The 13,431-nt window shown below is 44.6% G+C and overlaps 1 protein-coding gene across 4 annotated transcripts in view; it reads right to left on the reverse strand.

Moving 5' to 3' along the window:
* The window catches only part of TMEFF2 (transmembrane protein with EGF like and two follistatin like domains 2), a 274,058-nt gene extending 260,838 nt beyond the window's left edge, over positions 1-13,220 (reverse strand). For 2 of the 4 annotated variants that reach the window (XM_053283719.1, XM_053283718.1), the window contains exons 1-2: positions 10,357-10,564; positions 7,988-8,097 (exon numbers count right to left, since the gene is read on the reverse strand). In XM_053283719.1, coding sequence (XP_053139694.1) covers positions 7,988-8,097; positions 10,357-10,561 — 315 coding nt within the window. In that variant the 5' untranslated portion in view covers positions 10,562-10,564. Of the gene's footprint in view, positions 1-7,987; positions 8,098-10,038; positions 10,308-10,356; positions 10,565-12,908 lie in introns of those variants that run through there. The other 2 variants (XM_053283721.1, XM_053283722.1) reach the window with 2 other exon arrangements.
* Between the last annotated feature and the right edge of the window lie 211 nt (positions 13,221-13,431).

Genomic DNA, 13,431 nt, shown 5'->3' on the forward strand with positions numbered 1-13,431 from the left:
GTTGGAAAGTGGCCATGCTCAGAGTCTAATGAATCTCTAGGGTTCAGCTTATATGATGCTATGTACCATTTCCCCCTGAAGTGACCATGCTGAGGTTTGGCTGAAAAGGAATTGACTTCCAGTCTGAGTGAGCACATCATTTGATGTATTGAGCTCTATGAACACAATTCAAAAGATAGACCCTTTAAATGCCTTCAGTCTGGAGATGACTGAAGATAGGGCTGAGAGAGATTCCTGCCTGCAACCTTGGAGAAGCCGCTGCCAGTCTGTGAAGACAATACTGAGCTAGATAGACCAATGGTCTGACTCAGTATATGGCAGCTTCCTATGTTCCTATGTTCCTAAGACAGAATTTTGGAGGGCTAAAAGGACCTCATTTCCCTGTCCCAGTTTTGAGTCAGATATAGAAGGTATTACAAACACGTTCCTTGGTTTTCTGCTTCTTGATCCCTTCCGATGCGACTGCTTGAATTGGTGCCACAAAGCCTTCGTTAGACATTAACTTTCAGCTACAGTAACATAATTTCCCCAGCTGCCAAATTACCCGCCGAGGATAAAGGAGGTTACATGCCCATTGTGCTGTGTGTCTGCTGAGGTCAATGGATGAATCTGGCTGTGCCAAACTACCGGCAGTGACAGCACCAGTTCAAGCACTTGAATTGCAAATATGGCAGCAATCACAGATTGCTTGCCCAGGTATTAGTAGCATGCTTTATGATAATATTCTGTGGTCGTTATAGATCAGAGTTAATGTTAAGTGTCTTTACTGTGAAGAGCTACACTCTTAATAGGCGTGGTGGGTGGGAGAGAGAAGTTAGGGCCAAAGGAGAAGCATTAGTTCCGTGACATGCTGAAATAAAAGTTGACAATGGAGAGGCCGTGAGGGAGGAAATGCTTAGGCCAACTGAAGTTTCCCCACCCTGCATTCAGTTATCCTTTCCTGCCATCATCATTCCCTTCCAACCCCTTTGATTAAATTGACTCCCAGCAACTCATAGGAAGGAAATCAGGGGGGTTTCAGCTGCTAGTATCACTGCAGCTTTAATTTCATATATTAGTAGCTGTAGCTACTACATTCACCTTTTAATTTAATTCCTTGAAAGGAAAGGGAGGGGAAAGGGTTGCAGTTTATTTATTCATTTATTTATTTCATTTATATGCCACTCTTCATCCGATGAGCCCAGAGCGGTGTACATGGTTATCTTTATCCTCACAACAACCCTGTTAGGTAGGTTGTTGGACACACCCCCCCACCAATATTCCCATGTTGCTTCCTATTTCACCCAGTTGCAGCAGGGGATCCTAGGTGTGAGGGGGGCAGTTGCTTTCTCATCCCCTTCATTGTTTAGGTCTAATGAGCCTAGCAGGTATAAAGTTGACTGGAAAGTTTCATCTGCCACCATCATATCTGATTTGAATGGTAACCCTATGGTGCAGTCTGGATCTATCACTGGATGAACCCCTGGTTCCGTGAATGATGACAGCAAAAACAGAGGTCTGAATTCACATTATGCCTGCTTTTAAAAGTTCTTTAAAACCAAGGCAACAAGCCCCATTTCATTAACAAATGTACACTGATTTAGGATAATATGCTGGGGTTGCCAACTTTTCAGCTAGTTCTGGTACCTTTAACAAAAGTTTCATCTGGAGACATTAACTAGTAATAATATTTTTCTAAATGCCAGCAAAAGCTTCTCCTGTGGATTACTGAAGATCAAACTGCTTTTAAGAGTAATGCAGAACATTTTTTTCTGGTCAGTTAGCAACTCTAGAACATTCATAGCCATATCAATATTCATATTCACATCTCACCGTTCTTCCAAGAAACTCTGATCTACTTCACAACATTTGTGAGGTACATTTGGCTGAGAGATAATGGCCTGGTTCTCACAATCGTTCAAATCTAGGTTTGGGGTAGGTTACCAATATTGACATGATTGTGTGAACCCATGCCAAGGTGTCCCACAATCATGCAAATATTGGCAACCCACATTAAACCTATCTTCAAATGATTGTGTGAATGAGGCCACTGATTTTATATTTTAGGGACAGTTCAATAAAACAAGTTCCACCCGCTCGCAGTGAAAGCAATAACCACACAGTGTACTTCAGGAGCTTAACTGAGTGCAAACCTTCTGGGCACCTAGTCAAAACTGCCACATATGACTGGAAATGACAAAAGCAAATGCAATGTTCAGATTATGGAGATATGGTAAGGTAAAGATAAAGTGTGTCATCGAGTCAGTGTTGACTCCTGGCAACCACAGAGCCCTGTGGTTGTCTTTGGTAGAATACAGGAGGAGGCTACTATTGCCATCTCCCATGCAGTATGAGATGGTTCCTTTCAGCATCTTTTCCTATATCGCTGCTGCCCAATATAGGTGTTTCCCATAGTTTGGGAAACATATCAGCGGGGATTCGAACCGGCAAACTCTGGCTTGCTATTCAAGTCATTTCCCCGCTGCACCGTTAGGTGGGTTGGAGATAAGGTATGAGAGCCTTAATGAAATCCTCCCCTTGACTTCTACCAATTTTAGCCAAATAATGGTCTCCCTGAAATCTCCTAAAAACAACAACTAAGGGGTTGGGCCCCTCTGCTTCCCCTGTCCCTGAAATTTGAGCACTGATGATATGGCTGGTATTTTTGCATGTTTACATTGCTACTTATTATATAGGGCAAGGGTTTCCAACCTTCTTTAAAAAACAAGTGTACCCCTTCTGTCTCAAAGCTCCAGCTCAGGTATCCCATACAAGCAGCCAAGAATTGTGACCCCACCCCCAGAAGTAAATCTTGCCAAAGCTGGTAGGAAATAAAATGCAAGCTAAGTGAAGCTACCCTGGCATCAGAAAAAGGAAGAAAGAAAAGCTCAACCTCCTAACTCTACACTGTGACTTTCTTCTTCCTCCTGTCCTCTGGAGCCTCATGGCCAGGGCTCCACCTGGCTCCACCCATACTCCTGACCCGGCCCCATCTTTCCCTCCCCATCTGATTGGCTGGCTTGGTGCTCAGGCTCAGCCAACCCATCCTCAGGCTGACTGGGAGGCACTGGAACAAGGGAAATGATGACACTGAGTATCAGCCAGCATTTCCCTCCCGGCCAAGTCTGCCAGGCTGAGAGGTGGTGGCCTGAGCTTGAGTACCTAGTCAGCCTGTCACATGGAGAGAGGAGGGAGGGATGCTACGTGACACTCCTCCCCTCCCCTCTTTGTGACGGAACCAACAGTATAGCATGGGATGTGGGAAGGTTCTGTGCACCCCATGTACCCTCTGTAAGGCTTCAAAATACCCACTGGGGTTCAAGTATCCCTGGCTGAAGACACTTGTTATATGGGCTGTGAAACTCACACTTACTTGCATCTGTCCCATGGATAATTTGCGTGAATCTGTATGAAGGTCTTGGAGGTTTGTGTATCTAAAACCCAAATACACCTCCAGGTGGGCATGTCCCAAACGCATCCATATTTTGCATAAAGTTGTAGTCAGTTAATCAGTAACACTAAGCGGCTGCGGAAGAAGCCCTGTTGTAGTGCAGCAGGGACCAAAGAGAAGCCCGCGTTCCTAGACCAAGTTCCAAGTTGCTATGGACCACCTTCCTAGCACCATACGGAGGCAATCATTCCCGCCAGTCAGCTCCATGCAGTACTGTGCATTACCCAGCATCAGTGGGACTCCTTTAAGAAAATGGAGCCTTGTGGAGCCCCAGAGACATTTTGGAAGGCATGCAGGGAATGCTGGGACGTCTTTCCAGGGCTCTCTCCATTTGGAGAAAATATTTGGAGCTGAAATTTTGCACAGGCCTACTAATTTCTTTAACCCAGACTTGTACAATGTGTGATTCACCCAGCCGAACACAGCCCACCAGCTTGTATGGCAGCCCACTAGGGATGCAATGAACCTCCTGGTTTTTCTGCCTGACTGGGACTTTTACAAAAACAGGGGCTGGTTAAGTGTCTGCAGGCCACTATATTGGACTGCTACTAGACGGTATTCAGCAGGGAGGGTCACAAGTTGTGCAGGTCTGGTTTAAACCATGTGAACGTTCAATTAGTATTGCCAACACACGCGTGCACACACACACACACACACACACCCCCACACCAAATAATACCTTGGGGGTTGCATATAACCTAGTTCTGAAAACAGTTAGTTCTGTAGCATGAGTATATGAATTCTTCCATAATCATGGAACTACACTGGATTGGTCATTTATTCAGCTAAGGAATTTTCAAAGTTTAACTAAGCTTGATGAAAAGAAGACAAACAATACAAAATGGCATGGAAGGGATAGATCAGACTGTTTGTCATCATGCGCAGATTTTAGGACCAGTTGACGTAGGCTTTGGGGCTTGTTTAAGAGGTAGACAGCTCAAGGCAGCAATCTAACACTCTTTTCAGGAAGTAAGCCCCAGTGACACACTGAGGTTTACTTCTGAGTAAACATGTACAGGATTTGCTCCATGAATTGCTGCCATTTATAGTTATCACCCGTTCATCCAGTTATGAACAGGAGATCCATAATAAGCTAGAACAGTGCTGTGTGAGAGGAACACATTATCCAGAAGGCAAATCCTAGCAATTCCAGTCTCATCTTATTTCTCTGTATGCCTTAACATGATTTCACCACTCAGTCTTCGAGCTCACTGAATGACCTGGGGCAAAGTGCTGTAGAAAAGTGTCTCCCTCCCTCCCCCCTTCCCTCTCCCTCTCCCTTGTGTGATAGAAAAATAGAAAGATAGATACTGTAATTAGATAGATACTGTAGATAGATGAGGAAGCGTAGGTTTTAAGGGTTTCATCACTCTCTAAAGTCACAGGAAGACATGTATGTTCCATGTGACAGAGATTGACTTCAATAGGAATCACAGATGATAGGAAGCAAAGCCTGTTTCTCACTCATCCCAGAAACTGGAGTTACAGGTGAAAGTATAGATTCCCTGCCCCCGCCCTATGGTGGATTGACGTAGTAGCAAATGTAGCATTTTCTACGGGCCCTGGGTTTTTGAGGGCCCCGCATGCCCAGCTTCCAACTGGGAATTAAAGTTAACACTTTACCTGTTTTATTTGGTCCATGTTAGATAAAATATCCCTTTTCTGCTAAATGTGCCTTTTAAGAGAAGGCCCAGCACAGCATTTGTCTAGTGGCTGTTGCTGATGCCTACTACATTTTTCTTTTTAGAGTGTGAGCCCTTTGGAGACAGAGAAGCATCTAACCACTCTTTATTTTTCTATGTAAACCACTTTGAGAATTTTGATTGAAAAACGATATATATAAATGTTCACTGTTGTTGTAGTAAGTGTGAGTTTGTGACTTGGTCTCCCATACTCCAAAATATAGCAAATGAAAAAACTGAATTACTTTACTATGCAAGTAAATAATTTATGTTTTAATATTTATGTGAATTTTTTTAAATTTAGGGCCCCTTTATAATATATGCTACAGGCCCCCACACTATCTGGCCACTATCTGGCCCCACACAATCTGGCCCTGCTCCCTGCCCGTTGTGTCCCTAAGTGCAACCCTTTACTTTCTCCTATGTAAGCAAAGTGCCATGGCCTTATCACTAGAGATGCCAATCCTCGAGTCTCCAGGAATCAATCCTGCTGATTTCTTCATATCCAACCTCTATTAAAGGCACAGGATCAAGCCAGTCTTTTTCTGTTATTGTTTTCCTTCCTGTCCAGTTGGCCCTATTCTTTTTGCCCCACTGAGGAACTCAGGTATAGGCATCAGGAAGTGTTGAGCCTCAATGACCCTCTTGTTAGAAATTCAGCACTCTGTACAGACATTGCTGATACCCTCAACTACATGTGTATTGAATCTATTCCCCATAACTGTGTTTTAACATTAAACTAATTTATTGCAATTTACAGTCAGTTACTGAATTCTTAGTGAATTTGTATATTTTATTAGATTTTTGGCTGAGCACAAGAATTAGTGATAAAATAGGCAACACATTTAGCTTCTGTAGCTTGGGGAATAGCTTCTCTTGTCTTCTCTGTAATGATGAAAGTCACACTTTAATCCTACCATGCTCACTAACTTTGAGCATAGTAAAGGCAAAGTGGAACCAGGCAGAAGAAACTAAGTATATTCTGTGCCTGCATCATTTTCACTGCTGGTGGCACTGAATTTGCTTTCTTTACCCATCAGGCAGTGATACAAGGACACAACATTAAATCAATTCCATGAGAAGAAACAACTTACGAGTAACAGAATGCCTTTTCCCTTTGACAATAACTTTTCTCCTTAATATGACAATTGAAGAGAGTTTTATTTAGCTTTTATACACACACACGGAAGTGCAATGTGCTAAGTAAGATTATGTAATCCTATTGCTTAGGAAATGTCACACCGACACTTAAAAGGAGACTTTATTCTGATAAAACCTAAAAGCATACCTTTCAGTTACTATATTATGAATTTGTGACACTGACTGGTGAATTTTTATGACTGTTCTCATGCCATTAGATACTAGAGAAATAATACAAGAAAATCCTTAGATTAACCATAATTAATCTGTTTTATATGCATGACACCCAGAATACAGATTCAGTGTTAAAATGGGTAGGATTTTTAAAAATCTGAATACAAAATATAATTGCATGCCATAACTAGAAGAAAAGAAATACTTAATTTGCATGTTGACGGGCAGTCAGGATGCTATATCTTCCATCAGTTTCCACTAATATCTAAAATCCAAACTGTTACTTGGATGTAAACATCACTGCCTTCAACAGAACCTACTTCAAATTCATTTGACAATGGAGATGGAATAAACTATCTACACTTCAATTTTGTATATACATACATGGGATTATGCCTCATTAAACAAAAGAGGACTTACTTCTGAGTAAATATGCACTGAATGGCACACTTACATGGAAAGTGGAATCCATTTGATTCAGTGCAACTTATTTCCATGTTTGTTTCTAAGACCTAGTGATATACAACCTCTTTCAGAATTCAGTTAAAACAAAATATTTTTGACTTGGTCCCTTTAATGACATCCAGTTTCATTAAAACATGTATCGGTTTTGCCAGTAACAATGTGGACTACACTCTTAAAACCAATGGAACACAATTAGTTCAAGTTGTATTTTACTTCACCTGAGTTTTGTGATTTATTTATTTTTTAAATTTATTTATCAAATTTTTAGACCACCCCAAACTTCCATCTCTGGGTGGCTTATAACATAAAACAAATTAAGACAAAAATGAAAACCTTAAAACAATTTCAAGCCACAGTCAAGTTAAGAAGCTTGGGTGAAAAATGAGTATTTAAGGACTTTTCAAAGGTTGTCAGAGATGGGGAGGCTCTTATTTCAACAGGGAGTGTATTCCAGAATCTTGGGGCAGCAACAGAGAAGGCCTGTCCCTGTGTAGCCAACAGACAAGCTGGTGGCAACTGCAGACAAACCTTTCTGGATGATCTCAATGGGCAATGAGGTTCATGGTACAGAAGATGTTCTCTTAAATACCCAGGGCTATTTGTGATTTAGTTGGTGGGAATGTTTCTTTCCCCCCGCCCTCCAGGAATGAAGCAGCCTTGTTTTATAAACAACAGAACACTGTTCTAGTGTGCCTTTGATACTTAAAAGCAATATATAAAGAACCTGACAAATCTACTTATCCACAACTACATAGTGGCCTTCTAAACATATAGAGGACAATCTGTACAACCGGTGAATTTAGAAAGGACAGAAAAATCCTCATTTTAAAAAGGCACAGTAGTCAAAGCATGTACAACCTGAAGCTACAGACCCTAAAGAGGGATTTAGAAGAACAACATCTACATTTTCCCAGAGAATCTTCTATCTTCTTGACACCAGTTGGCTGTCCTGCCAGCTCTTTAGACTTGCTGCCAGGTTTTCACTCTGACTTCTCTGCATGCAGAGATATAAATTGCCAAGTGATGGGTTGTAAAGGGAGATCCCTGATTTGTATTCTCATTAGTGAATTAAGGAATGAGAGATCAATCTTCTTACCTTGAACTGACAGACGCAAGTCACGGTGTCTCCAATTCTTAAGCACTCCCCATCAAATTTACAGGTATTGGTGTCACAGAGAAAGAGATCATTTTCTCTGTCATCATAACCTCAAACAAAAAGAGAAACATACTGTCATCTTCCGTTTGGCAGGGAAATTATACAGGGTGATTGCTTTTTAATGTACAGAGTACACAGAACCTTGTTGATGTAACAATATGCAGGCTAGATATGGTGTCTTCTCAATCTCACTTTGCCTTGTTCTTTCCCTTGTTTTACAATGAGTTTGCAATTTGTTACCTTCGCTGCCTCTGCTCTCTTTTTCTTTCTTCTATGAAAGTAAATTCCATTTCCTCAAAATCAAGCAGTTGGTTGTAAAAATAACATGTTTTACTATCTTCCCCCGCCTGCTCAGATCTTCTGGTCCAAAGACTAAAATGGGAATTTCTCCAGGCAGTGACATAACAAAGCCCCCTAATAATAAAGATAAACAGGCTGTGTGCTTTTTGTGATAGGCTGTCTGATTCCAATGAAGATTGATCACCTCCAGCTTAATAGGAGGGGTGCCAGGTTCTTCTCAGAGCTGCTGAAAGAGCCCAGCTCCTTTCCTCCAGTTTTGACAGGCAGGCTAACAGATCTGGCTGAAGATTCAGCTCATGAATGCCAGCTCAAATTTCAGACTTCAGCTTGTTACCATCCTTCTCTGAGGGTGTGTAGCAAGGTATAAAGCAAAACAGCCATATTTAGGCTCCAAACCCATTAAGGATGTATTGTATTGATTATTTTAACATCCTCATGTTCTTAGCCATATCTTAGCTACATATTAAAAATGAAAACATCATGCATAGAGCCAAAATGATTTATTGCTCCTTGCATATATACTAGAAACACATACTGTACTGAATATGGCATTCCTGTTATGCATCTTAAGTAATTTCAAGAATTTCACTTTTAAGATCAGAAAGTCACAGCACAAATACAACATTCACTATAAAAGTCACTGTGACTTGAAGGGTGATGAAATATTATACTCCTTATAGTTGGGGCATTCAGATTTGACTTCATAAACAAAACCAGTGCCTATGAAAAAGTAATAGGCTCTGATCTATATCCATCATATGTTCCCCATGTTCAGTACAAAAAGGAAGTGGTGTATGTGTCATTGTTTTTTAAAGGTACAGACTTACACATTTATTTTTAGGAAGGGGCATGCTGCATCAAAAGTCTGCTAGTGTGTTTGGAAATCTGGTGCACATACACAATGTTTCTTCAAATAAGAATGGTGGCAATTCATCCTGGAAGAGAAGATACTCCCAGAAGCGTTTGCAAACAGCAATTGTGTGGGAAGTACTGCACAAATGGTAAACACACTCCAGACAGAACTACAATTAACCTATTGAGGATGAGGCTGATCATCATACAAAAAGACAACTGATGGAAAGAGGCAATAACTCTCTACAGTCTCTTCCTCATTCAATTAGTACGTGTCACTGAGACTGCGCCTGACAAGCCACTTCTCCTGGTGGGGCTGAAACTGACCAGATAAAAAAGGGGAGAGGAAGCCTGTTTAATTACAGCCTGCAGAAGGAGGTGGTGAAGAAAGAGCCTGGGGACTGGTTCTTGATGGTCTACTTTGCCCCTTTGTGTCTAGTCTGAATTGGAGAATGAATAGACACTGTGCTTCAGTCCAAGTTCTTTCCAAAAACAACAGGTTTTTTCTTTTAAAGTTAAAAGCAAAAAAAGTGAGAAAGTTTAGTCAGTCCAAATGCCTACACAAATAGAAATGCATCACAGTAACAGCAGGGTGAGGAAAAAATTAGCTTCCCAGGCGATCAGACTTGCTTGTTCTTAGAAAGGAGATCCAGCCCAGCCTCATTGCACTTTCTGCAAGATATCAGCACTTCTCCGACAGTCACAACTTGATTTATTGCATTCTCTCCCTCTCTATTTCTCTCCCTCTCTCTCCCTCCCGCCCTCTCTCTCTCAAACGGCTGCTGTAACTTCTAAGACTTAAAAGAATAATAATAGAGAAACTGCCTCTAGCTAGTTACCTGGCGAGATCATCACACCACATTGCGTCCAGACTACACAAGTCTACAGAGATCACAATCGAAAGCCAATCTCAAGGAGAAGCAATTAAGGGGGGTGGGGGGCCCGGAAGATCTATAGATACTTTTCTTCCCTTGCTGTCGAATCACACTATTCCTTCGGAAGCAAAAGCGATCTGTAATTTCCAGTCAGCTCTGCGATGTGCAGGCATTTTAGAGGGTGTTTCCCCCCTCACGCAGCAGTCCCCGTCCCCACTCTCTTTTAAAAAGATGCCTCGGTTTAGAAATTGCTGAACCATCCCCCCTCCCCTCGAAGCTTACCAGAGCAATTCCAGCCGGTAGGCGTTTGGCAGTCACTTAAGGAGGTAGGGAAAGCGGCAAGTTTCACTGGTCGGGTTATGATGAGTAACATCGCCGGCAGGAGCAACCAGCAGAAGCAATCGCAAAGTGTCCAGCTGCTGCTGCTGCTGCTACTACTGCTGCTGCTGCTGCACTGCCGAGATGGGGAGGACTCCCAAAACACCATGACTTCTTAACTCAACTCTGCAGCAGCAGCAAGAAGAAAGCTCCCCAAAGCGGATCGGTCTCGGGTGGATGGTGGGGAGCAGGAGACGGGGGCTTTCTAGCATCCCGGGGGCCCCAGCCAACAGCAGGTTAGGAAGAGGCAACCAAGTCCTGGCATGATGATGATGATGATAATGATGATCCTGAGACTTTCAGCAGAGGCAGAGATATCCAGGGGCCGGGCCCAGCCCGGGGAACGGCAAGAACAGGGATGGCCAAGACGGAGGAGAAGAAGCAGGAGGTTGGAGCAGCCGCTGCCATAAGGGGTCGGGCTGGGCTGGGCTGGGCTGGGCTGGAGAAAAAGAGTCAAGGCGCTTTGCAGCCAAGCAGCCGCTGCCTCCTCTCCTGCTCTGCCGCCCGCATCCCTCTGGCGTTGGGAAAGCAGCAGGTCCCCTCAGCCCGCCGAGGTCACGTGGCGCAGGCAGCGTGGCTGCTGATTGGGCGAGCGGGATGCAGGTCCCTGGGAGGGAGGAGGCGGAGGCAGCTGGAGCGAGAGATGCTGATGCTGATGCTGCTGGGTCCGCTCCTCTCTCCGAGGCGCACCGGGGAAGCTCGGTAGCAGCACCCAGCCCCACCCTGTAAGCCGACTGGGATCGTCCAGCAAGCAGGATGAAAGCGAAGCAACCTCCTGAGATGGCCAGATGATGGGGGCAAAGGAGGGGGCATCACATCAGCAGCGTCGCCTCGTCAGGTAACCCGGTCACCCTCTGGCTGAGAACTCCCGGCTGGAGCCTGGATCTGCAGCAAAATACGGCTTGGTTGACGCCGTATAGGGGCTCACATACCTCTACACGCACGGGCGGGCACCTTTATGCCACGCATTGCCACCGATTTGGGTAGACAGGCACACACGCCCAGGAGCACAACTGGCATGTGAAAGTAGTTGTTGTGTGCGATCACGACGCATGTGTAGGTGCTGTGGGGGGGGGGGCAGGGGGGGAGGCGTTATATACGCTGCTGCATGTATGCATGCTGCAAATTCTGCAATAGGTCTGATAGGCGCGCGAGCCTGCTCAGTTGCATCCTATCCACCTGCCTATCTATGGCTCGAAGGGGCCCGACATGGTCTTCACTGCATGCAGTCACGTCGTCCCTGACCATGTGTCTACACGTGGAGGTGCCAGTTGCATGCAGTCACCTCCTCGCAGGCATGTTCCCTTTCCATGTGGTCCCACAGGTATACCTCTGGGCTCTGGTTGGGCTCCAGCATGCTTACACACGCCCACTTGCCGTGTCTTTTGCTAGATTTAAAACTTCGTTCTCCCGATCTAAAGATTTGTTCGGGGGGTGGGGGAGGCGCGGGGAGGGACACGAGGGAAACTGTAGGTCGCTTATGAAAGGGGATGCAAAGAAAGGGACAATTGGGCAAAATGAAAAGGAGGCGAAGAGATCCACAGATACCCCCTTAACGGGGAGCTGGAGCAGCCACGATCCCTGTGGACGACTCGCACCGCGGCACCACCCTGTCATGTTTCACCCGAAAGTCGTCCTTGGAGCCAGGCACTGGTCGAGCCTCCCGAAACAGCGAGCCAAAGATTCATTTTGAGATGATCATCCCAGCCCAGGGGAGAGGAGGGGACCTTTCAGTTTGCCACTTTGCGCTGCAATAGGTCACAGGAGAGGGGATTCCCTTGCTCTCTCCCACTCCCCCAGTCCATACCAGTGAACTCCCCCACCCCATTACCCTACACACACAGCTGCGCAGGCCCAACGCCCAGTGTTTTGACTGCTGATGCGGTGAAAACAAAACAAAAACAAATCTCTGTTTTGTCTGGCTTTGTTTTGACGGCGCCCTTCGCGCGTCCAAAAAACCGAGGAGGCGAGGGATCGATGCCGCTAGGGACGTTTGTCTCCTTGTAGTGGGAGCAAGGAATTCCTATGGACTGGTCTCTCTCCACACTCCACTCTCCCTCTTCCTGGATAGTGCCAACTTCTTGCCTCACAGAGAGAGAATTGAGCCGGCGATGCGAGGGAAGGAGCAAAGTCCTCCAGTCCCCACCCACCCCCGCCACCAGTGACTACTTTCCCTCTGTCTTATCTTTAGAGGGCATGCCCGAAAGCCATCGTCGTCTTCATCTAGGTGAGCATTCTACTACCCCTTCCCCGCGCAGCTACACACACACCCGGCAACTCTCCCCAGCCTGTGCTGTAGCATCATCTCTCGCTCCTTTCTCCACAATGACTGCATTAAAAAAAAAAAAAAAAAAAACCCACCACCCAACAACACACAGATCAATTTGCCCAGACGGCATCAAAGAATCGTTTGCTAGACACAGCAGCTTAAAGCCTATAAGGAAGAAGAGAAATACCCATTAAAGAGAAAGCTGTCATCCAATAGCCAAGGAAGCAAGAAGCAAAAAAGAAGATCGCGCCTTCAGCGGCTGCGGCGGCGGCCCCCTTGAAGCGAAGCCATAGCAGAAATATGTTCTTAGCATGGATAATGATTTAGCAGCTTGGAACTTGCAGTCGGGCAGGAGTTTCTTCCTTCAGACCAGCCCGGTTGGCAGCTCATCAGGCTTATATGAGAAATAAACCATGCATTAAACTAAATGAAAGCAGAGCCATTACGAAGGGTTTATGCAACAATTGCGATTATAAAGCTGAACCACGCGGGAGTTCGGTGCTTGTGATTACAAAACAGGGAAGAAAGGAGAGAGACAGAGAGATTACCCCGGACTTTTATAACCTGTTACGGTTACCAAAGGGAATTTGAAGTAAATGCATAATAATCATACATTCCTGCTTTTCTTCTTCTTTTTTCTTTTTTAAATGCAGTCTCTTGATTGTTTGAAGTAACAGCTTCAGCGGAGTTAATGGCTGTGAAGAGTTAGG

Source organism: Hemicordylus capensis, chromosome 1 (genome assembly GCF_027244095.1).
Source record: "Hemicordylus capensis ecotype Gifberg chromosome 1, rHemCap1.1.pri, whole genome shotgun sequence".
In the NCBI taxonomy this organism is placed as follows: domain Eukaryota; kingdom Metazoa; phylum Chordata; class Lepidosauria; order Squamata; family Cordylidae; genus Hemicordylus; species Hemicordylus capensis.